This window comes from Serinus canaria, chromosome 4 (genome assembly GCF_022539315.1).
Source record: "Serinus canaria isolate serCan28SL12 chromosome 4, serCan2020, whole genome shotgun sequence".
NCBI lineage: Eukaryota > Metazoa > Chordata > Aves > Passeriformes > Fringillidae > Serinus > Serinus canaria.
In genome coordinates, this window is record NC_066317.1 from 56,489,252 (window position 1) to 56,512,561 (window position 23,310).

The following is a 23,310-nucleotide window of genomic DNA, read 5'->3' on the forward strand; positions in this document are numbered from 1 at the left end:
AAAAGTGTCTGGGAAGTTGGTGTGCAGGCAGAGCTGGAGGAAACTGCAAGTTTCCATCTTGGTCATGCTAAACTGAAGAGTAAGGTAAAAAAAACATTAGTGAGTGTAAGCACAGCTGAGGACAGAATGAGCTGCAGATGCACTGTGGAATAAAGCTGGGAGATGCCATCAGTGTTCAGCACAGCATCATGTGATGACAATGTACTTTCTAGTGGGTCCTGTAGAAGGGTGGCAACAGACTCTGACTCTGAGCTAGTTCATGAGTGCTGAGAGAGCTGGCAGACACTGAAGTGAGGCCACTCATGATCATCTTTGAAAGGTCATGGAGATCAGGAGAGGTGGCTGAGGACTACAAGAAAGCAAATGTCACCCCAGTCTTCAAAAAGGACAAGAATGTGGACCCAAGGAGCTACTGTCCAGTCAGCATGACCTCTGTCCCTGGAAAGGTAATGGAGTGTCTCATTCTGGAGGCCATCTCTTCTCATGGATGACAGGAAGGTGATCAGCAATAGTCAGCATGGATTCACTGTTTGACCAACCCACTTTCTCTCTATGATGAAACAACTCCTCTGGCTGGGTGAAGGGAGAGCAGTGGACTGTGAACCCTGACTTCAGCAAGGCTTTCACCAGTGTTTCCCACAACCTCCTCATAGGGTCAGGAATTGGACTGGATGAGTGGACAGTGAGGTGAATTGGGACTTGGCTGAACAGAAGATCCCAGACGTCTGTAGTCAGGGGCACAGGATCTAGTCGGAGGCTTGCCACTAGTGGTGTCCCCCAAGGTTCAATACTGGACTAACTTAGTCATCAGTGGCTTGGATGAAGGTGCAGACAAGTCCTCAGCAAGTTCACTGACAACACAAAGCTGTGAGGAGCTTTAGGCTGGGCCCCCTGAGTGCTGTGCAGCCCTTCAGAAGGCCCTGGGCAGGTTGGAGAGATGGGCAGAAAGGAACCATCTGGAATTCAATGAAGGCAAGTTCAGGGTCCTTCTGAACACTCTTCCTAAGCTCAGCCCACTGTCATTTTTACTTGAAGAGTCTAGCAAGACAACAGCAGGAAAAGGATATGTATATCAGTATTAACAGCACTACTTGTATACTAGTAAATGAATTTGGTTTTTTAGTTAACTATTCTTCTGAAAATCTTCTACTTGCAAGTTTTCTAACTTGCAGACAAGGATTTCATACTCCTAAGTAAATAAATTCTTGTATAAAAGGAATGAGCTTCTGCTTAAGGTTTAATAAAAATATTTATTAAATCCTTCATCTTTAACTTCTTAAGAAAATGTCTTTCACCTTTAAATGGTGCTGGCATTATACAGACATAAAATACAGAGCACGATATGAAGTAGCCTCTCAAAAATTGAAATATGGTCTCTTTACTGATGGTTCTTAGGTATATGAAATTTATTCATAGCTAAAAATTCTGGAACTGAGGTACAGGAAATTTTTTTATTTACAAGTGTCTTTTGAAGAGGAAGAACATCTGTAGATAAAGTGATGAGCTACAGCGATACCAAGGAAACATTTTACTCTGCACTCTCACTTATGTGGAGATGTGTAATGCTTAAAGAGTGTGAGGTCCCACAGGGAACTATAAAGGACTATATAAAAATCACCTATTAGTACTGTAAATTTATGCTGTCAGTCTCTTCCTTACCAGCAATTAGTGGTTTTAGGTCAAATAAAGCTACTAAAAATCATGTTCTCATTTCATTTTTAACATACTTGGAATAGTTCAGCAGTGAGAGAAATCACATATTTACACCTATTATAAATTTCTTGCAGTATTCAGACTGGTCTATACTACCTATTTCGCACAAGTGAAGCAACATAAATCCATATTGAGAGAACATTTTGGGGATAAGCATGAATATACGCAGCCAGAGCAAATTCAACATTGGAAACATCAATGGTGTGAACTCTTGTGCTGTGTACAGCTTCTATTAGAGGTCTCACTTCAGAATAGGGCATATGAATAGGAAATCCAGAGACCTGGAAAAAGAAAGAGAAAAAAAATATGTAAGAAGAAAAGATGAAGGCACCTGAATAAATACATAGTTTAAAAAAATTTACATGCTGAGTAAAACAAATTATCTTATCTATTGCCAGCCTGAGGTGATGCAATAGAAGAACCTATGTTTGTATTTTGCTATCACCTCCCTTTTTCACATACTCCAGGCAAGCTTCTGCCATTTTTCCTCTCTAATTTGGTTTAAGTTCAAAGTGAAGTTCTTTAGAATCCACCAGAATAGATTTATATTAAAGAACATGTATAGTAGAGCTTCATTGCTTTTTAGCCTTGCAGCTGGTTTTCGATCACTCTGTTCTCCTGGCTTGGGATTTGAGTGCAAATGTCTCCTGCTCAACAGGAACCGAAACCTCAACTCATTTTGGAGCTGGCCAGAGCTGCCAACTGTCGCAGGTGTTCCATGTGGAAAGCAAAAGTCCCTTCCAACAGCCTGGAGTAATGCACAGGTGCACCAGTGGCTGCAGTGAACACATCAGTCAATTTTCTTCTGTCTTTAGAGAGTAAAGTAAAGACTAGAAAACTGAAGAAAAGCATGCTGTGTGGGCTTCTGCACCTGTAAGAAGACTGTGTGTAGCACTACTCAGCACCAGCAGCAGGTTCCTACTGACCCTGAGAGCAGCTGCAACAATCAGCCCCATAGCAGCTGGTGGTGGGAGACTGCACTGCTGTTGATGTAGTGGCAGCAGTGGCTGCTGTGCCGCAACACGTTTCTGCTTAACATAAGACTGTAAAGTTAATTGGGTGCAGTGTTGTTTTATCTTCAATATACAAATGAAATAAACCAGATCATCACTGCTTCACTCTATTACTAAGTACAATGGTTTATCTTTGGTATTAAATCTCTTGTGAATTTTGGCAGTAGAAGAAATAACCAGCCTAGGACACTCTTCTATACCATAGAGTGGCAATATGAAAACCTAGGGATTTCTTGCTTCTATGCACAAGCCATTTCTGTTCACAGTGTACCCTGTAATCTCCCAGCTGTTTTTGCAGCTCTGCCTGATGGTCATCTTCTACATCTTTGCCTTGATTTTGTTCCAACAGCGGTAAAAAGTTACGGAGGGTGGAGGTGCAGTATCTGTTCCAACGGGTTGGGCGCGTTGGTCTCCATTCCATAATCTTATCCTTTAATATTTTTTCAATCCTGCAGTAAGATAGACTGATTACTACAGTTCTAGTATTGGACATCTGAACTGATCTCTCTTGGCAGACACTACAGATTCTGAGAACTGCACATGACCTCAGGTAAAATTACTGCTCACCAGAAGTGCAGAAAAGCCAACACAGCTGTGTAGTAATGTCTACACTGTCAGTATCTGCATGGAAAGCCATTGAATTACAACCCCTTCCAGTTTACACCCTCTCCTCTTATCCCCTCACAGCATTTTGTTCTTTGTGAAATGGTAGAGCAATGACTGATTAGTTCTTTCTACCTGGCAATCTCTACTGAAAAAAGAGAATTTTAAAAGCCCTGATACAATAGCTTCTGATTTTTTATGCCATTCTCCTGGCACTGAAAGCAGATTTTTATGAGCTAGGCATGAATACCCAGGAATGCTCTGGTATTGGCACTGATGGCACTTGTTCTGGAGGTAGCATTACCTGCTCTGCAGTTCCAGTGCAGCAGCCTTATCCGAATGCTCATAAGTTAGTTCTTCAGGCTTGCAATAAATAAATAAGTATTAAAACGTGCAATTTCTTCTAAACATAGAACAATGTAACTTCAGAAGTTTACAGTTATGCAAAAAGAACCTAGTCTTTAACAGAGACGTGATAAAAATTTAACTAGATATTTGTGTGTAATTCTAGGGGTTCTTTCCCCCAGTAAATTTCAACTGCTTATACCTTTTATAACTTTACAGAAATTTCTGGCTTTTTACTAGTGATGTTCATACAGCTTGAAAAAAATACCTTCTTAGCCATGAGACAAAAGTTTACTTTTTCTTTATAATACTGAGTTACTGCTTTAGATATGTGGTAAAGATTTATTCCATTTACTTCACTGTTGCCTTGAGATCTTAGATAGAGGACAAAAACATTAATTCTGTATAAAATCAACTTTTTTCAGTATTCCTGCTTTCATTTTTTTAAAGGAGTAACTAGGAAATCTTTTTAAAAACTAATGCTATTACGTAAATGTACTTAACCAAAGAACTTAGTATGTGCTTCTTTATACCAAGTCTGTGATGTCTCAGCCCTTCTTTTGGAGCTAGCAACAGATCCATCAATACCTGAATGCTGCGAAGACCAGGGAATGGCAAACTTCTTGAAAAGAAAGGCTTCCAAAGTTTTGGTTTGCTGATGTCAAAATACATCCTTCCTGGGGAATCATATTCTTGCATATTAAACCAAATCTGCAGGAAAGCAAATCTGGTTTAGCTTTCAGCATATAATCAACACCTATGGAACACATAGCAATTAAATACTACATAATGTTAACCTCCTGTAGCAATTTTTTTTGCTGTTCTGAGCTGCATTTCCACCTCTCTGGACTGCTGCACAATTCTTTCTGAATTCTGATTAAATTCCTCCAAGAGGCTGCGATGCCTGGTAGCTGCTGCACCCCAACAGTACTGCTTTTTTAAGGTACCTTACAGAATACAAGCAGAGACTGCAGAGACAGAAGTCACAGCTTTTGTGCACATTTTGTCAGCAAGTGGAACCCATGTCTTGCACTCCCCTTCTTTACAGACATTCATTTTGGCCGCTGTGCCTGGAGCGTGCAGGCACTGCAGGATTCTTGTTCTAACAACGTTTAAATAACTATTTCTAAGGCTGCAAAATTTATGTAAATGTATGTGACCTTTGTAACGGAGGCTCTGTGCAGAGCCTTCTAGGACAGCTGGTTCCCCCCTAGTTGGGTGTAAGCTGGTGTGGCCCTCCTAGCTGAGAGTACTCAGTCTCACTGAGACTGGAATTAGGTGCCTTGAAAGGTGTTGCTGTGTTCTGCAGTTTGAGTCAGTGCTCAAGTAAGTCCTTAGTTGCTTCTGCCAGCAATTAACAACTGAGTTACATTTCTCTTAACTGTAGGTTTAGTACTGCTTACAAAAACACCAAACCAAACAACTCTACCACTCCCCAAAGTGCTTTCAGTGAAAGGAGTGACACTTTTAAAATAAATGTGCTTTAGAATATTAAATTCTCATCTAAAGTTAGGATCTGTGTTTAGAATAGAACACAGAAGAGTAAATAACAAAACAAAACTCATAATGCATGGCATTCTAAAAAACTGAGGAGCAAACTTAAACTCAACTTCCAGTTTCCATTCAAATAAACCCTAGGGTTCATTTTTTAAGTTTGCCTTCCATTTTCTTGTTTTCAGACTTTCACACATCTTTCTACCTCATTATCATGCCCTTGCTTGTGTCCCCAGAATGTGGGAGGTCTGGCTTCCAACCAAGTCAGGGAATGCTATTGGCAAGACACTTCCCAGGGTTTCTGAGCCTCCCAGCACAGGCTCAGCTCCCAGCCTGTGGCTCCTCCTTCACCTGGCCAGAGCAGCACAGCTCTGCAATCTCCTCTCTCACCGCACAATCTCAAGAGAGTTTACAGCCACACAATGAATAATACATTATGAACATGCACCAGTATTACTTGTGTATTTTCAAACAAATGGGAGGACTTGAAGCCAAGCAGAAAATCAGTATTGTTTTTGTGCCCTGAGGTGCCAGCTCTGTGTTGTGTGCATCGAACCATTCAGGCTGTGCCTAATGTCACGTGGGCAACTCAAGTGACTCTTTATACTTTTTTTTTCTCATTTTTCGGTCACTTTCACCTGCAAACTATTATCTCTGAGGAATAACTACTTCTCACCTAAGCAGTTGTAATCTTAGGCCATCCACTCTGGGAAACATGCAAGTAAAACTCAGTAAAGAAAATTACACTAACAGATCTCTTGATCCACCTAAATGCTGATTAAAAAAATCTTCTTATTTAAAGTAGCTGAAAAACCTACTTAAGATTTACAAAATTTCTAAAAAATGATAGCCTGATCGTGTTTACAATGATGAGCAAATGAAGCCCAAAAAAAGAAACAAGTTATTAACTCTTTTGTGTATAGAAATGTGACAAGACTGGGCACACTTACATTATCACAGCTGATCAGACAGTACACATTTTGTAAGGGGCAGAAAGTATCATACTGCCCATAAAAACATCCAGTACTGGGATTCCAGATTACATACTGACTTTGTTCCAAAGTTAATACATATGCAGTTGGTCCCTACGAAGGAAAAAAAAAAGTATGAGAAAGATGTTTGAAAACTGGCTGCAAGGACAGTATGCTTTGTATTCCTTGCAATACTAAATTTTTACTATTGAGTTTGATAGTGCTTTTTAGGGCAAACTGCTTGGAAGAATTTACAGGTTCATTACAGTTCAACACTTATATAACAATGTGGGAGAGAAATGTCAGACATGCAGAGCTCCGAGCCATTTTTAACATACAGAGTCTGAAAGCTCTTGTCTCAGCTACAAATAGATGTGAATTCCACATACAGGAATGTTTACCAGATGCACTTCAGTATCAACACATCCTGTTTGGCTACTGCCACAGCCCTCATCCATGGGCAACCTCTGAGCTGAAGGACTCCCATCTAGGCAGCACACTCTGTGTCTCAGCCATCAGCTTCCCTCTCAGGCACATAAGGAATTTCCCAGCTCTCTTTATATCTCTATCAGGAATCCCTAAGGATTCCTGATAGAGATATAAAGAGAGCTGGGAAATTCTAATTCTATAAGGAATTTCCCAGCTCTCTTTAATTCTCTATCAGGAATCCCTAAACTGCTCTCCTGTATTCTTGTCATCCCTTGTATTTCCCAGGTATCTGGAATAAATTTCCTCCTTACAAAATGTTTTATTAGTGACTAGCATCTACATCAGATTTTGAGGGGAAGGAATGTATCTGAGTACCTGTTCCTGTCACTGCAGTTTGTGCTTAAGAAACTAGCTTAGACAGAAATTTTTACCAAACAGACTTTTCATATGTATGTTAAATTTGCATTATAAACAGTTACCACCTGTTTGAAAAGACCAGTATTGGTTAGCTGGCAATCTGAGTGCTTCCCTGAGAACAAAGGCATCTCCCACACAGCAAAACAAGCTCAGTGTTTCAGTTCTGGGCCAGTCTGAGCCCAGCTGCTGCCACAATGGCTCCAAGCAGCCCAAGGCAGTGCAGACATCTCACCTGCCTGCATTACAGTGGGCAGGGGGAGAGGCCCTTGTCCAGCCTGAACCCATCTACCTTTACTATTGCTGCAGCTCTGCCATCAGCCAGAGAGAGACTCAGCAGATGTGTGTGACCTCTAAGAATCCCTGGCATGCCCCTTGGCCTCTCCTTGAAGCTGTACCAAATCCCACACAAACTCAGACTCTGTGTATCCATGACTGAGATGCTGTGAAGGGACTGTCTCCATCAGTTTGTCCTGGATACACCATTTATAGAAGCTAAGTCAAATCAAGGGTTACAGATGTTTGGTACTGTATTATGATGACAACTACTACCAGTTTAAGCATGAGGACCAGGAAAAAAAAAACCCAGACATATACCAATATATACTTTCAATTTTTTATTTACTTCTCAGAAAAGCATCAGTGCCCAGCACCTATCTTTAGACAATATCCTGGAAAAGCATCCCAGCAAGAAACAATTATCCATTGCTGGGGGCTAAAGACTTCACAAAATAAAGTTAATACTTAGGCCAAATGAAAGAATACTCTTACCTCAGGAATGGCATTTCCAATGACAAGCCAGGCTTTTTTGCCCATTCCAAGAAAATAATTACACAAGAGCACAGCGTGTTCTTCCTCATCTCCCGCCAGAAGATAAAGAAATTGCTAATTGAGGTATTAAAAAAAAAAAAAAAGGTTTTTCTATCAACTTAGAATATTTGATAATGTTTCCTAACACATCTGAAACAAGGAGTCCTCTCAGGTCTTTGCAACTGATCTTTACTGTTTATTGGTCACTGCTTCAACACAGAGGATGAAAAGTGAATGGTGTGAGAACACATGAGATCTGAGATCTTATCACAAGAAGCAGGGTCTTTGTCTATTTTAGAAAGACCCTTTTTCAGAAAAGTTCTGAGATGATAAAAACTTCATCTATGATAAACAATGACTGCTGTTATTCTTTAAATTACATTTGTGTGACAGAATACTGAATATCCCATTATTGCTCACACTACTTCCAATGTCTTTTCTGTAGTTCCTTGGAATGACAACGACCTATTTTAATTCCAGTGGTAAAGTCTCCATCAGTCAGCATCCCTTCACTTGTGCATGTCTATGACATTATGGACTGGTTTATAACTGAGGAAAAAAAAGGAGATGCTTTGAAGCCCTAACATCTTTTTAGCTTATTGCAACCTATCAAAGATAAAACTTTTGGCTCACATCAGAATAAGCAACTTCTTTCAAGCTTTGGTCCTTATTCTTTAAAATAAATGGCTCAAATAAAAATATTCCTCACAATAACAGAATCACAGAATAATTTAGGTCCAAAGGGATCTCAAGAGCTAATCTAGTACCACCTCCCTCTAAAAACACGGCCACTAGGATGTTCTATCTCATTCAAGAGGATAAAGAACTTCTTTTTAATATGTTGCTTACATCTGATGTACTCCATAAATCACAAATTCCAGCAAATGACACACTGTCTGGCAAAAAAGGAATCAAAGCAACATATCGAGCCACCAGTTCCTGCAAGAAAACAAAACAGAGCAGGTCACCCCTTTAATTCAAAATGCTCTAGTGTTATTATACCAGATGTGAAGAATATTGCTGTTTCCACTCAATGACAGAACCTCAGTACAGTAGCAGCTAGCTCATTTTAGAATTTGTATCAAAGACTGATATGATTTACTGCCATTGAGGTTTGACATAATTCTTTGTCTTTTAAAGGACAATACTCATTAACACACTTACTTTCTCCCCAAAGAAAACAAATATTATTTTACAGTATCATTATAGTTGGCCTAACTGTGTATTACAGAGAGTCATTCATAGTCATTACTACTTTTATTTTGTATCTGTAGTTTTCCTTTGCAAAAGGTACAGCTGTACAGCAGAGACACAAAGCTGGGATTTGGTGATGTGTGTGCACAGGCAAACAAACACCTTGAAATCTGTATCCCAGATCTATCTTTCCTCAGTACTTACTGCTGCTGTTTGAGATCTATCTGGGACAGCATCAAGAAGCTCCTGTGGTGGATTCAGAGGTTTGATATATCTGGTAATAAAAACTGTTTTTCCATCAAGGTCAATTACAGTTGTTAGGCACTGGCGGCTTGGAAACTTTGATGTACATTCAGCTTCGTATTTTTCTGCTGCCTGGAGCAGTTTCTCATCTTCTTGGGTATCAAACTTCAAAAGACAGTAGAATTTATACAAAACCAGTTTTATTTATAGTTTGGACTTAAGTCTTTACTATATTTGGCCACATTTCACCATTTAGAGGACAATAAAAAGATTGTTAAATTCTCTTCTAATAGCACTTTTAACTTGGCTTGCAGTATAAAATTTGCTTACAGACATAAAAGGAAGGTCAAGGCAATGGAAAATCAGGTAATTTGCACTTCCTTTGAATGCCCATAATGATCTATACATATAAGCCGGCTTTATTAAAGCACTGAAAAATGAAGTGAAAGTTATGGTCAAGTAACACTGGGGGGCATGAGGATGTAACACCACATATTAAGTAAAAATTATATATTAACACCACATATTAAGTAAAAACTAGTACCACATATTAGGTACTAATCCTATGTGCTATTCCCACAGCACTCCATTAAAACCACAATTGACATTAAGCATAAAAGCCCAATGATTTTTATATAAACAATACTGCAACAACACTGCTCAATGCCAAAACATTTGCAGAGAAGGTTCAAGTGATTTTTAGATGAATCCTTATAATTCAAAGGTGTTTAAAATTTCCATGTTTTTAAATGGGATTTTTCAGAAGAAAATGTAGGACTCAAAAGCACCTATTAATTACATAACAATGACAATTATTTCATGATGTAACCTGTTATTTTTTAAAGGTATTAAGACTGGTCAAAATTATCTATTTTTGAATTCCTTATATACTTCTAGTGGTGGTGAGAATTAAAGTTCATCCTTTGTAGTATTTTTGTTTAAAAGAAGACACTTTTGTAATTTGTTACTCTTCATGAACTAACCTGAGGTGGAACAGCTGGGCGCTGCCTTGCAGCTAGACCTCCAAGTTAAAAGAGAAGGCACACACACGCAGTGGTGATTCTTCTCAATCATAATTAAGAGCAGAAAAGTAGAGCCTCTAGCATGTTATAAATGCAAATGTAGCAATTTACTGCAAATATTACTGGCAAATAAACAATGACTATGTCGTAGTTAAGTAACACAAACTGCAAAAAGGTTGCTGAATGGCACAAACCAGAACTAAATCTTAAACTGGGAACAACAGGAATATCTCAGCTGATTTATTAATGTTGTACCTTCTTAAGCATTTCATTCATCTAATAGAGGTTCAGGAAGGACAGCAGGAAAGAGGAAAAATAAGTAAAGAAACAAAAAAGGTATCATAAAATTAATCTAAAATTATGCTTAGCATCCTAAAGCACTACACAAGCATTTCAAATTTACTGCAGGTCAGGAAGAAGAAGAAAGTATGGCAAATTAGGGTTGTTTTTTTCCATAATATGCCAAACTCTTTCTATAATAGGTGTATCTGTGCAGCTGGAGAATTGCAGCAAAGAATTGTAATGACTATTGCTGTTAGTCTAAGGCACTTCTGGTTTACTAATGAAACTGAAAAAAACCAGCAGCTGCTGTTTAGGAATTATTATTTTCAGGATCTCAAGGCATGCATGAAGCCATAAATAATAAATGCTCATTTGAACAGTATAAACACAGAAGCAAGAAAATACTCTTTGCACCTGCCACCTCCTTTTTGTCCACTGTTCACAAATACTCACACAAATGCTATACTGTTTACACAAGTACATGGAAAAACTACAGGCTCACAGATAGATATGCCAATTTGCTTTCTCTGAGGACTAAAATTAGATACCTGGGCAAATTTATTTATCATGCATTAAGTGCCTAGCTCACTTAATGGTGCATCTAATTGAATTGAACTGAGATAAAAAATTTGAAATAAACCACTCCAAATTTGTATGAATGTCCTTCTGTACTTGTTCATGTCCTTTGGTACACTAAGGAGAACTATTAATATGCATCTCAAGAACTGCACTACTGGAAACAAAGAACAAGAGTATGATGAATTAGTGATTAGTTACCTTCTCTCTGACAGACTCTCCAGGGATGAGCTGTGGTTCAATGGTAATGAACAGTGTTATATATGAGCCCTCACTCAGATTTCTCACAGAATCAAAACCTCTCTCCATGCCCACGCTCTTTTCTTTGCTGTAGCCAAGGAGGACTGGAGGAATATTGACCTTAAATGTACCATCAATCTACAAGGGATATAGAGAAATACTTCTCATTAAAAGCAAAAACCAAGTTCCTTCTCACATAAATTTGCTACTTGTGTCTGCATATTTTCTTCTTTTGGTTATTAAAATTACAAAATAACAAAATGAGAGAATATGACATTTACGTTGATTAAGTGTGGGGAAAACACCAGGTATCTCATTGTTAAATATACTAATCACAACTCAGTTTCAGCCTCTCTTGCATATTATGAACACTAATATTTAATGAAATGGAAATCATACACTCTAGTTCACAGAGAAAGAAAGAGTGCTGGCCTTTCACTGCTTTTCTTTCAAACAGCAAACTCTGCATGGCTCTGTTTACCTGAAAAATGAAAAAATGGCTGCATGACTATGCTTCTCAAGGCAGCAGCAGACCTACAGGCCTTTGCCTGAGTGATGTGGGAAGGATGCTCCAGCATCTCAGATGGACCCTCTTCCACGCACAACCTACTGATGCTTCTCAGGTGGAACTGGGCCCATTTATCCAGCTTCTGTATGGAAGTGCTCTGCTAGACCCACCAGCCCCTGGCAGCTCCCCCTGCTACCACAAACAGAGAATAAGGTCTTTCTGAAGGGCTGGGTGAGACAAGAGATGGCAGGCCCACTTGCCTGGGCAGGTTTCAATAGTGAAAGTACCGAGCTTTAAAAGAAAAGCAAAACCAGCAAGCTCCTGAATTGGACACAGTTGAGGCGACTGCCACCAGAAAGGATATCTTCAGTGGACAAGGGAAATGAACAGATGACTCACTGGCATGGCTCATCAAACATTTAAGAACAAAATTAAGTTTTGATGAGAAGGAAAACTAAATATATCACTCAAAATTTCTGCTCCAGTGTATTAGAACAGGATGATGAAATGCTTCATTTGCTACTGAAATTTAGTTGCTAGATGCACCTTAATGTAACCACTGTGCTGATCAGGCTTTTTCAAATTCCACATGAAATCCTATTCAAATGCAAAGAATCTCTACTGCTGGGAAGATCTATACAAGCACTCACACTCTGCTTAGGCAATCACAAACTCCAACACCTCCTCAAAGAGACTGAGAAGTGTATCTGACAGGAATTCTGGAGCTACTCTGGTTCTACAGCAGAAAGACCAAGAAGCTGAAGAACAGAGGTTGACATCAGTATGGAAAATACTTAAAGATGGATTGTGGATGGTGGCTGTATTGGTAAGCAGTCTGTAAAAATGTCAAGTCTGCCCGTTAGGTCTCTCTGTGAGCAACTTCTCAGGTGGATTTCATTCATTCAACATGGAACAATTCCCTAAAAATGAGCATTGTTTCCGTTTGTTGACCTATGGCAATAGTGATCACATTATGTGACATTTTCATCACAGGATGGCCAAAGACTCATGAAAAGAAGGTCAGATCTTCTTACTACTTACATCTTTTTTAAAACCGGTGAAAGCTTCATGGTACAGGGCACCAGAGCTCTCAAAGAGAAAAATTAACTGATTAATCTCCCAAGATGAAGAGCACATATTAATGATCTAGCAGCAACATGAGGACTAAGCCTGGTTAGACATACAGTGTCCAAGATTTCTCAGCAATGGAAAGTATCCCATGCTTTCCTGAATCCCATGACAATCACACTCTGTTATGCTTTGCAGACAGCTCAGAAAAACCACTTTGATCACCAAGCACTGCACTCAAATCAAATGAGACTCTTATAGACTTTCCCTCCACCCAAAGAATCTGGGAAGCTCAGAGTATGTCTTGAAGTCCGTAAGGTTCTGAAAAGTGCCCCATATGGCCAGAGAATAGCAAATGAACGTGTCATTAGGAATGAAACTGATGTCTCAGTTTATTACTTCAGGAAGATTCTGAATTTTGTGATCAGATGACTTGATCTACACCAAAAAGCAACTGCCATGCAGAAGAAGCCCTACAGTATTACAATATGACAGGACTATCAATGGAAAGAATTAGTTCCCTTAAACTAAATCAAGGATGAATGGCTAGACAAAAATAATATTGCCTCTGAGGAAGAGCATGTTTTACTGCTAATCCCATGACTAACTGTGGCTATTTCTTGAAGAAATCTTCTCTTGAAAAGTTCTAGAAATGGAAGAAAGAGGGATTGGGGGAAGCAAAGATCAAAATCTTGTGACTGATGGAAAGTGTGAAAAAAAGTTCAAATTTCCTCATGTATCTGGGTAATTCTATTTCTAGTTCATCGATCCAGGCTGTGCAATAACAGAGCCCTCAAAAGCCACTGACAAAATCATCTAAAGAAATCTGTGCTTTTAATGTTGCTACTGAAGGAAATCAGGCTGCATTGTCACTGTTGAGTATATTTTATATTTTCTCCCTTCAAAACCTTGAACTTACTGGGAACTACTCACCAAATCTGTCAAAAAAATCCCAGTGGTTTCAAAGACATCTTCAAACAATTCCATAAAAATAAACTAACAATTACAAAGAATATAATTAAATCTGACATTCAGTTTCCAGCCCTTTTCCATTCTCAGTTCTGTATTTCACTTCAAATAAATTCACTTACCCTTGCTTGAAAATATATGGTAGTAAATGGAATCTTAACACATCCCAGCCAGTGTCTCTCAATACGAGTGTGGATTCCACTTCCTCTCTCACGATCATCCTATTAAAAAGTTGCCCAACATTACACTATGTAAGACAGCTTCATTTCCTTTAATTCAGTCAACAACTGAATCCAGGCATTAATAAAAAATTCTGTATTAATTTTCTGTAAGTATCAGCTCCATTACTTGTGCAGCAGTAATTGTTCTGCACACCTTTCAAGCACACCAGATGCTGAAAACATAGAAGAACATCACAGTCCATGATACAATGTGCTTGCACTTTAGGGTTTAAATTCTGTATAACATGTGATGGAGAACTTAAAGCTCTGACAAGGAGTCCACAACACTCTTCTCAGACAAAGTACATGAAGCTCTGGTCTTCTAATGAAATATTTCCTTAGTATTTAGAAAAGCTTTTTGAAGTTAGAATTGTAGGAAAATCTAAGTAAACCCTGTGAAATGGAAAAACTGTTTTCATGTGTACTGCCTATCAGATTTCCAAATCTTTTATGATCAGCTTAGAATTATTTTTAAAAAAACCTCATTCAAGTTTCAAGTGTGTAGCTTTCTTCCTTCTGCTTCATCAAGTATCATTTCAGTTTTGAGGACAGAATTCTGTTCCCAGTGAAGTGTGTGCATTATTTATTTCTGGGTTATGTTTTCAAGAATGTTGAGTGCTGCTATTTTTGTGTCTGCTGAATTGACTAGGAAAGCTTTCACTGGATTCAACAGGGGAAGGAGTTATGCCAACACTGAGAGCTTACAAAAATTTCTTGTTACTAGTACTTGCAATTCTTGTCTCATTCAAAAAAATTATATGAACCACCAATAGGTGGTTTGGGCTTTTCTTTATTATTTCACCAAAGAGCTTGTAAAACAAGATGAGACAAAGCATAACAAGATAGTTAGCAAAAAATACAAGAACTGGGATCACTCATCTGGAATGAAGTAAATAGCTCTGATTAAAGTTAAGAACAGAATTCACACTACAATTCATGATGCCTCTCAATTTTAGGATCCTCAACTTCATTAAGTATCAGTAAAATGTGTTACACACATGTGATGTGTTCAACTTTAGCAGCATTTTATGTGGTACAAGCTGGATCTGTACAAAGGTTAACACTGTAAAGATTGCTCCCTCTGATAACCTTGCAGTATTGACTAGATATAAAATCATAAGGAATGACAAAATAGAGAAAAGAGAGGCACAGGATGGGGGAAATTATTACATGGAAAAGTCCTATTCTAACAACTTCAAAAAGCTCACTATCTTCTCTAGTGTACAGTGTCCTTCAATTATGAACTCACCTCTACAGCATCATGAAGTACTTCATCAAAAACATTAATGAATACTTCATCTTTTACTGACTGCAAACTGTGGGTGCTGTAGTCACCATTAGGAGCTCTGAAGAGGTTAAATAAATCAAAAACGTGATTTGAACAATACAGGAAAATCAGGATAAATGTGCATGCTCAAATTAAACTATTGTTATGCAGAAATAATTTGGTTTCATTTTGCCATACCTAAATGGAAGCTCAAGTTCCTCATTCCAGCAGGGGCTTGGACCTTCTGCTGTTGTTGTCCTGCAGACTGTTCGCTGAAAAGAAACTTCTACAAAAGGACGGACCAAAACCTATAAATAGAAATCAAAACAAAGGAAACAGACCTCTGTGGAAATTCATCAGAGCACACAAATAACACATTTCATGCTTTTAGAAAAACATATGTTGTGGCAATCAGGCTGATTCAGCCCAAATATAACTTTAATATACCTTAAATATTGCACTTCATGGGTTTCTAAGCATTTATGAAGTTTTTAAAAATATTTTATACACTAGCATTTCTAAAAATTTATGAGTATACAAAATACTTGATGTATTTATATACATTGGCAAAACCACATTTTCTCCTGAGAGCGGAAGAGGTACAGGCAATCTAATCAAGGAAAGTAACTTTAACAGAACATGTGATCCAGACACCAGTGGAAAAAAGTGCACTTGTATCCTCTTATCTGTAATCCAATTAGCCTACAGCTACAATCCCAGCTGTCCCTGAAACTGGCTCGTATGACTGATAAGCAACTTCATCTAGACAAAACAAATCCCTAATGTGATTAAAAATGCCTTATTTAACATTCAAATGCACATGGCAGAAGCTTTTCTACATTTCAAAAAAGCTGTAATTTTGAAGAAAATCACAAGGAAACCAGTAAAAACCCTGAAGGTCTTTCATCTTCATTCAAGAGGATGCTGAATTTAGTTTTAAATAGCAAGAAATTGGAATTTCCGTGTCAGCCATAAGAATGGCTGTGCTGGTTTAGACTAGGAGTGTACTGGACCCAAAGTGCAGCCTGTGAAAACAGACAGCAGCCAACACACACAGAAAAGTAAGAACTGAGCAGGCATAGTTGGTATTTTCTCCTATTACTCTTCCAGACTTCAAACATTTTCAGATGAAAGACCTTCCTAAATCTGTAATGATTTTTCTATTAAGTAACTCTCAATGGATCACTCTTCACATACTTGTCCAATACCCATTTCAGCACAAACTAACATCTTTCATCCACAATACATGCAAGCAACTTCTCTGGGCACTGGCCAACTGCTGAATGAAGAATCACAGCTTTCTTCTGAACCCAACTCCTACCAGCTTCATTTGCCCATCACTCACATTTGTACTTCCAGTGCCAGGAAACAATCAATGCTTATCCAGTGCCTGTGACTTGTGATTTTGTGCCTTTCTACCCTTTCTCCTCCTCTAGTTGCAGTTATGGATGTTCTGGCTCAAAGTCACACCATTTTTCACTGGACAGAGCCATTCTGTATACTCTGAACCTTTTGCAGCTTTCTCTCCTTTTGGAGATAAAAAAGTGGGCAAGGCAATCTTGCCAATAAGGTATCTTTCTGAGGGTGAATGCTGCTGTCTGTGGAAAATGCTCAGAGCTTCACAGAAAATGTCAGTTTTGTAACAGACCTGGTTGAATGCCCAGTCTGGGCTGTTAGGTGGGCTCTGAGCTGATGGAGAGGCTGCAAACATCTCATTAAAGGACCTTGAAGATTTCGATGGCTGTTGGAGTTTGCTACAAGAGGAAAGAAACAACCATCAGGGAAGACAGAGGATTCATTACAAAATGTGAATCCCTCACAGTCTGTTAGCCATGCAGAATCCTGGAAATACTCCTGATGTTTTTTGCTACAATTTTAACCTTGGGAAGATATTTACTAGATCAAGTAACACAAATAAAATGCCAGAAAGGGATATTAAGTGTATACTTCTTACAAGCCTCACTGCAAAAGAATACTTTGTGCCTAGAGGCTCTCTTTTCTGAAGGGTTTATTAATTGCAGACATTTTTTTTTTGCCTACCCCACACAATCTCTTTGAGCTACAAGTTTTTAAGTTCAAGTAGTTGAATCCCTGCAGAATTCATGAACGGTGTAGATCTCATGGTACTGAGGCAAGTCCTCTATGGCAAAAAAGAATTCATATGAATATTACAGATTTGTTAACCCATGAGCGAATTAAAAGACAATATATGTTAAAACATTTATTTTTACAGCACTTCCACATAACTTTTCTTTTTTTTTTTTTTGGTAAGATCACATTATAGACCATAAAAGAGTAACTATTCACATATAAACAGCTCAAAACAAGATATCATATCAGGCAAAAAGACTGGATGGGGTTTTAATTATTTTTGGTAATTCTGGTAATTAATTGAATTTTCCATCTTCTTTTTCCTGTCAATGAATTCCTTTTCTCAGTATCAATTGATTTACAGAGTGCCACAGAACCTCTAATACAGTAAGAGAAAGAAGAGCTGATGATGCTAAATTCTCTAACTGGCCAGCTTGGCATACCTCTGAGTTAATGAAAGGTGTATTAATTTTGGGGAGGGGAGAGAATGAACACTACATGAACACATTGCTTCAGGAGCTGAAGCAGAATGCAGTGTCTCTGCTTGACACACCACCACACAGGGCAGGCATTGTCTTAATGTGCCTGAGTGTAAAGGTCACCTTTACAATTAGAGCCACATTAGACTCAGTCTATTAACTTAAATGGTTCATCAAGGAGAAGATCAACATGCTGCACTCAGGAGACAAATATAGTATCCCACAGTGAAGAACTAGATTTTTTAATATTTGTTTTTGGTATTTTATTAAGAAAATATGAATTAAAATTTCCCTGAGTATTATCAAGAGGCTTCCCTAAGGGATAATTTATCTGGTATTACCAGAGTTATAATGCTGTCAGAGCTGTAACTGATCTTTCTGACAGTTTCTGGTAAAACATGTCTTGAATTTCACAGCTACTGAAAAATTATTATATTACTCTACAAACTTACAAAATATCAGTCCTTTACCATAATTTCTAAAAAGATAAATGTATATATTATATTTTTATCATGAGAATCAAAACAACACACATGGCTGAATTCTAACATCTGTTGCTTCATCTGTCCTCAAAAAAAGAAGCCAGAAAATGAAACTGTCCTGGAAACAAGTTTTTAAACATACCTCATCACTGATTTTCTCACTGGAATATCATAGGCTCTGATGATGTTCACTAACAGTTTTATGTCTCCATCTGATAAATTCTGTGCTGTGACCTTCTTCCTTTCTTTCCTTCTTGGCCTTAATGGTCGTTTTGGCTCTGCCAGTTTAAAGAGGCCGAGTCCCAAAATGCTAATAATCATAAACCAGGTATTTAGTCAGTTTTCCATAGAATCCAGCATTCCAGTGTTACCATGACACACATGAAAATTACACACCAACATGAAAAGGAAATATTTGCTCCTGCTAGTGCCAAACAAAACTCCCTGAAATGTCAAAATATTGCAATTATTTACTACTGCACTAATCCAGTTCTGTCTTATATTTCAGGAATTATAACTTCAATATGCAAAAAAGTTTGGCTGTTTGGGGTTTTTTTTCCCCAAAACTATTTAAGGTGCAAAAAAGACAATTACACAGCTACAAGACAGATCTAAACTACAGTGCTATAAACAAGGGATCTAGCAGATGATGATAAGCACTGTACAGAAGAGGCAAAGCAAGTAGCTACACAGCTGTGTACACTGAACAACAGGCTACAGAGAGGAAGCAGAATCAATATACCACAACATACCCTGGACCCTCAGAACTTATAACCCAAGGCAAAGCAGAACCAAAAGAAAAAAGAAAAACAGGAAAACAATAAAATGAAAATGTGTGTTTCATTTATGCAGATGTATGTCATGTTTACATCACTGATATCAACTGCAGGCATACAAAAAACACATTTAAAAACTGATAGCTAATGGCATCTCTTCCTTATATGTAATAAAGCCCCCAAAGTAATTACTATTAGAATAACACAAAATCATGAGTTACTGAAATATCTCACCAAGTGAATATTAAATGAGCCACAATGTATTTTAAATTCAGTAAACATAAATCTTTGCAAATAGAATACAATATGAATAGGATTCATTATGGGCAAATATAAATGAAGCATTTGATTCTAAACAAAAAGCTAACTGTAGTCTTGTTCAGATTTTTATCAACTGTGATATGAAAACATCAACTAAAACCAAACTTGAAGTCTTTTGTAAGAGAGCAAGTCTCTGTGTCTCCAGCAGATGGGACTGTTTAGATTTATACAGCTGGTTGAAAAACACTTTGACTGTATAAGGGTGCTGTGTTTAGATTGAACAGAAGCAACTTCTACACGAAAGAAAAAAGTAAGTTTCACAACTTGTTCACCCACACAGGTTTTAAGTGAGCAACACTAAGAGCCATCTAAGCTGTGATGACTGATATGTGTTAAAGTCGATAGGTATGGGATTTGCAACAAAAATCCAAAGAAAGTGCTCAAGTAATAAAGAAACAATTATCTTAGAACAGAAAAACAGTAATTTCCAAGCTTAGTATATTTTTTGAACATAAGCAGCATATGGCAACATTCAGCATCAGAAGTATATGGGAGAAAATTACAGTCAAAAATCTATTGCACGTTATTTACAGGGCAAAGGCACTGGCTGTAAGGAGGCATCACCTACAGAACCAGTCAGGAATAGTGTTACTAACTCTGATACTTGCCTGAAAATTGGAAATATTCAATCTGGCACCAGCTGGACTATGCTCAGCTCATGAGAAATGCATCATATCCTGTTATATCTTACTTACACACTGTCACTTTATTTCTGTCAAAACCAGACTTTTTCTTAAAAAAGTTTTTACTACACTTTGTTTATCAATCCACTGTACTGGCAGAGGTGTACACAGTGATTGGAAGTTTATCTATTATACTAAACACAAAGTCACATCAGTTAGTCACATCAACACACTTTGTAAAATAGAAATAAAAAAAGCAGGTGGTTTTACAATATTTTTTTTTTAATTTGGAAGAAATAAAGATAGCTCTCTTACCCCAGGCCTGGAATCTCCTCTTCATTGACAAGGTCAGAGAGAATGAAATGGTGTTTTGCTGTGAGAAAACGCTTGATGACTGATTCTCGAACCTGTGAATGGGGAGGGAGAAGGGACAGAAGTGCATTTCTAATCCAAACCCACTGCCAATATTTACATTCTGATTCTTAAACACAAACAAAACATCTGCATACATATTCTTCATTTTTTCAGAATTTTACAAGGGTCACAGTTGAAAGAAAAATTTCTTTCCACCAGCTATTTCTTCAGAATGTAAGAGCAGCTTGTTTTACCAATATAATGCTTCTCTAGAAACAGACTGGCTAGATTGACAGAAATTCTTCTGTCAATATGAAAACATACAATCAAAAATTATGTCTTTATCTGCTTACAGCTCACCATCAGAAACAATTACAAAAACAAATGATATCAACAGACATCTATTTTCCACATCTGAATGAAGCTGCAAAAAAGGCTGTAGAGAAACCTTTATGGTACCAGTTATGTGGATCAAAATAAATACTTTGGACTACAGAACTGGTGAAGCCTGTATTAAAATACTGTGATTTCAAATAAATGTTTAAAATTCTTAGTTCCTTACATATCTTAGCTGAGATCATAGAGTGAAGCACAGAGATAAAAGTCTTCCCTCATCTCCTAACAACTATGTGGAAGCAGACTGAAAGAATATTGCCTTTGTCCTTTTTTCTTAGCACTAATGCTAGTCGTGGCTTTATACTCTGTGCTAATACAACATCAGAAGTGATACACATATAAAGATCACATTTCAGAGTGAATTGAAATTCAGTTCTGACATAAGAAATCTAATTTTCTAGCCCATCTGACAATTTACGGAAGTGCAAAGTATCCAAGTACTGTTTTAAAAAAGACTACTTGAATCTAAGAGAGAGGCAAACAAAGGTACTGTAATGTATGCTATTCTGTACTATTCCATTACTATTCAGTGTGCTGCAAAACCCATATGTTCAATGCCATGCAAAACATATGGGGCTGACACAGACATGACAGCTTTGTCAAAAATAATTTTTATACTCATACTGAATCTGGACTTTGGCACTTGCCTGGAAGATTTAAGCACTTTTTTCTCTACGCTTTCTTCATGAAGCATTCTTCCTAACCAATAATTTGTTTTGTCCTACTTTAATTCAACCTTATCATCATAGTTCATGTTTTTCTGGCAGGCTAGGATTTGATACACTTTTTGATATTTACACAACTGGTAGGAAACTGGTAGCCATGATTCACACTTGCTTTTTTGCCACTCTGAAATTGTAAACTTTTCTTGGTTAGATGATGAACGTTTTCCTTCTTTTTCCCTAAGGATTAAAGGTAATGTCATCTTAATATAATGAAAACTAGAAAAATTAATTAAATCAATATAAGGGGGAGATGTTAGTGTAATACCACAATGAAGGTAAATGTGATGGAAGATATGCCCTCTGCTTCAGGCTGCAGAACAAGACACTGTGTATTACATTAAATGATTTTTAGAAGTGATTAGGGCCACTTTCACATAGCTAATTAAGTTCTTAGCATCACAGCCTACAAGGAAAATAGGGAGGAGGGAAATCACTGAATTCCTGGGACTCAACAGTACAAATCTCTGGGGCACTGGAGCAAAGAAGAATTTACAGAACTGATAGAAATATCCAGAATGGCTTCTCATTTTGTATATTGCATCATTCTCAATAGTATTAAATAACACAGACCTCCATTTGTTCAATTACACCGGGTTCAGGCCTAACTTGGAATTTTAAAGATGTCTGTAGGTCACATTTAGAGATGAATCAGGTTTTAGTATTCACGGAAATAAAGTATCCAAGTACAGAAGCAACATACAGCCTACAGGAATACGGTGAAGCACATATTTAGCATCTTACCTTCTGTAGATAGCTGGCAACAACTGCTCTGTGTGCATCTAGGTAATTTTTGCTGTCAATCACATCCCTCTCTTGCACTCTCTTCTCATAGTCCTAAAGATATTTGTTACAGTTTGTGCTTCAATATATATTCAGTATTTTATCACATATAAGAAAAAATGCTAAGTATTTAATTAATAATAATGTATGGACCACAGTAAACCACAGCAGATGTGAGAAGTTTGTAAAGGTATTTTTAATGCTAGTATATACAATATATGCTAAACTTTCATGAATAGAGACAAGAATACCATTGAGTTACAAGATTCATGTGGTTTAAATTACAACAAGTAACTTGACAATTTCCCTCTCTTCTTTTAAAGCTGAACTTTGACCTGCTGTTAAAAACTGAAATTCCATTTGAACTGGAAGTGGCTTCACTTATTGCAGCTTTAACAGTAAGAGTCCTTTACAAGCAGAAATGATGCAGTATTCTTGGAAGATGGTCAGAAATCTGAACTGTGTTTTAATACTAGTAAGTACTCTTCCAAACAGTTAGTAATTACTTCTCATAGGGTGTAAAACTCACTTGGTGAGTAGAACTGCACTTGGTTCTTAGGGAGAAGTATGTTGATAGGATATCTTTCAGGGCTGTGAGAGACAAATGGACTATAGTGAAAGTTGAGAGATGCAACTTCTATTCAAAAGTTTAGGAATGTGTCTCATAAATTAAGAAAAGGCTAGAGCTAACACTCAGCTTTCAAGCAAAAATCAGAGCTTACAAGTCAAGAGGCTCTCCCAGGATCTGAGAATCACACTGGATTCATAACCAGCTAGTTATGTAAAAGTACTCAGGAAAATTAAGCTTTAGGTCTGAGCTCTAACAGTAAGGACAAACAGCTCAAGGTCTAATTAGTGTCCTCTAAAAAGCAAAGGGCTCCTGGGATTGATTATATTCTGT

At 37.7% G+C, this 23,310-nt stretch overlaps 1 protein-coding gene across 3 annotated transcripts in view; it reads right to left on the reverse strand.

Annotated features, from left to right (window-relative positions):
• The window catches only part of LOC103824290 (complement C1q tumor necrosis factor-related protein 7), a 395,389-nt gene that overhangs the window by 279,564 nt on the left and 92,515 nt on the right, over positions 1–23,310 (reverse strand). Inside the window, exons 19-34 of one of the 3 annotated variants that reach the window (XM_030238747.2) lie at positions 22,371–22,463; positions 20,470–20,561; positions 18,577–18,744; positions 17,031–17,136; positions 15,581–15,690; positions 15,365–15,461; positions 14,017–14,115; positions 11,311–11,487; positions 9,191–9,394; positions 8,642–8,731; positions 7,754–7,867; positions 6,119–6,253; positions 4,263–4,385; positions 3,634–3,692; positions 2,998–3,175; positions 431–1,994 (exon numbers count right to left, since the gene is read on the reverse strand). In XM_030238747.2, coding sequence (XP_030094607.2) covers positions 1,806–1,994; positions 2,998–3,175; positions 3,634–3,692; positions 4,263–4,385; positions 6,119–6,253; positions 7,754–7,867; positions 8,642–8,731; positions 9,191–9,394; positions 11,311–11,487; positions 14,017–14,115; positions 15,365–15,461; positions 15,581–15,690; positions 17,031–17,136; positions 18,577–18,744; positions 20,470–20,561; positions 22,371–22,463 — 2,034 coding nt within the window. In that variant the 3' untranslated portion in view covers positions 431–1,805. Of the gene's footprint in view, positions 1–430; positions 1,995–2,997; positions 3,176–3,633; positions 3,693–4,262; positions 4,386–6,118; positions 6,254–7,753; positions 7,868–8,641; positions 8,732–9,190; positions 9,395–11,310; positions 11,488–14,016; positions 14,116–15,364; positions 15,462–15,580; positions 15,691–17,030; positions 17,137–18,576; positions 18,745–20,469; positions 20,562–22,370; positions 22,464–23,310 lie in introns of those variants that run through there. The other 2 variants (XM_050973475.1, XM_050973474.1) reach the window with 2 other exon arrangements.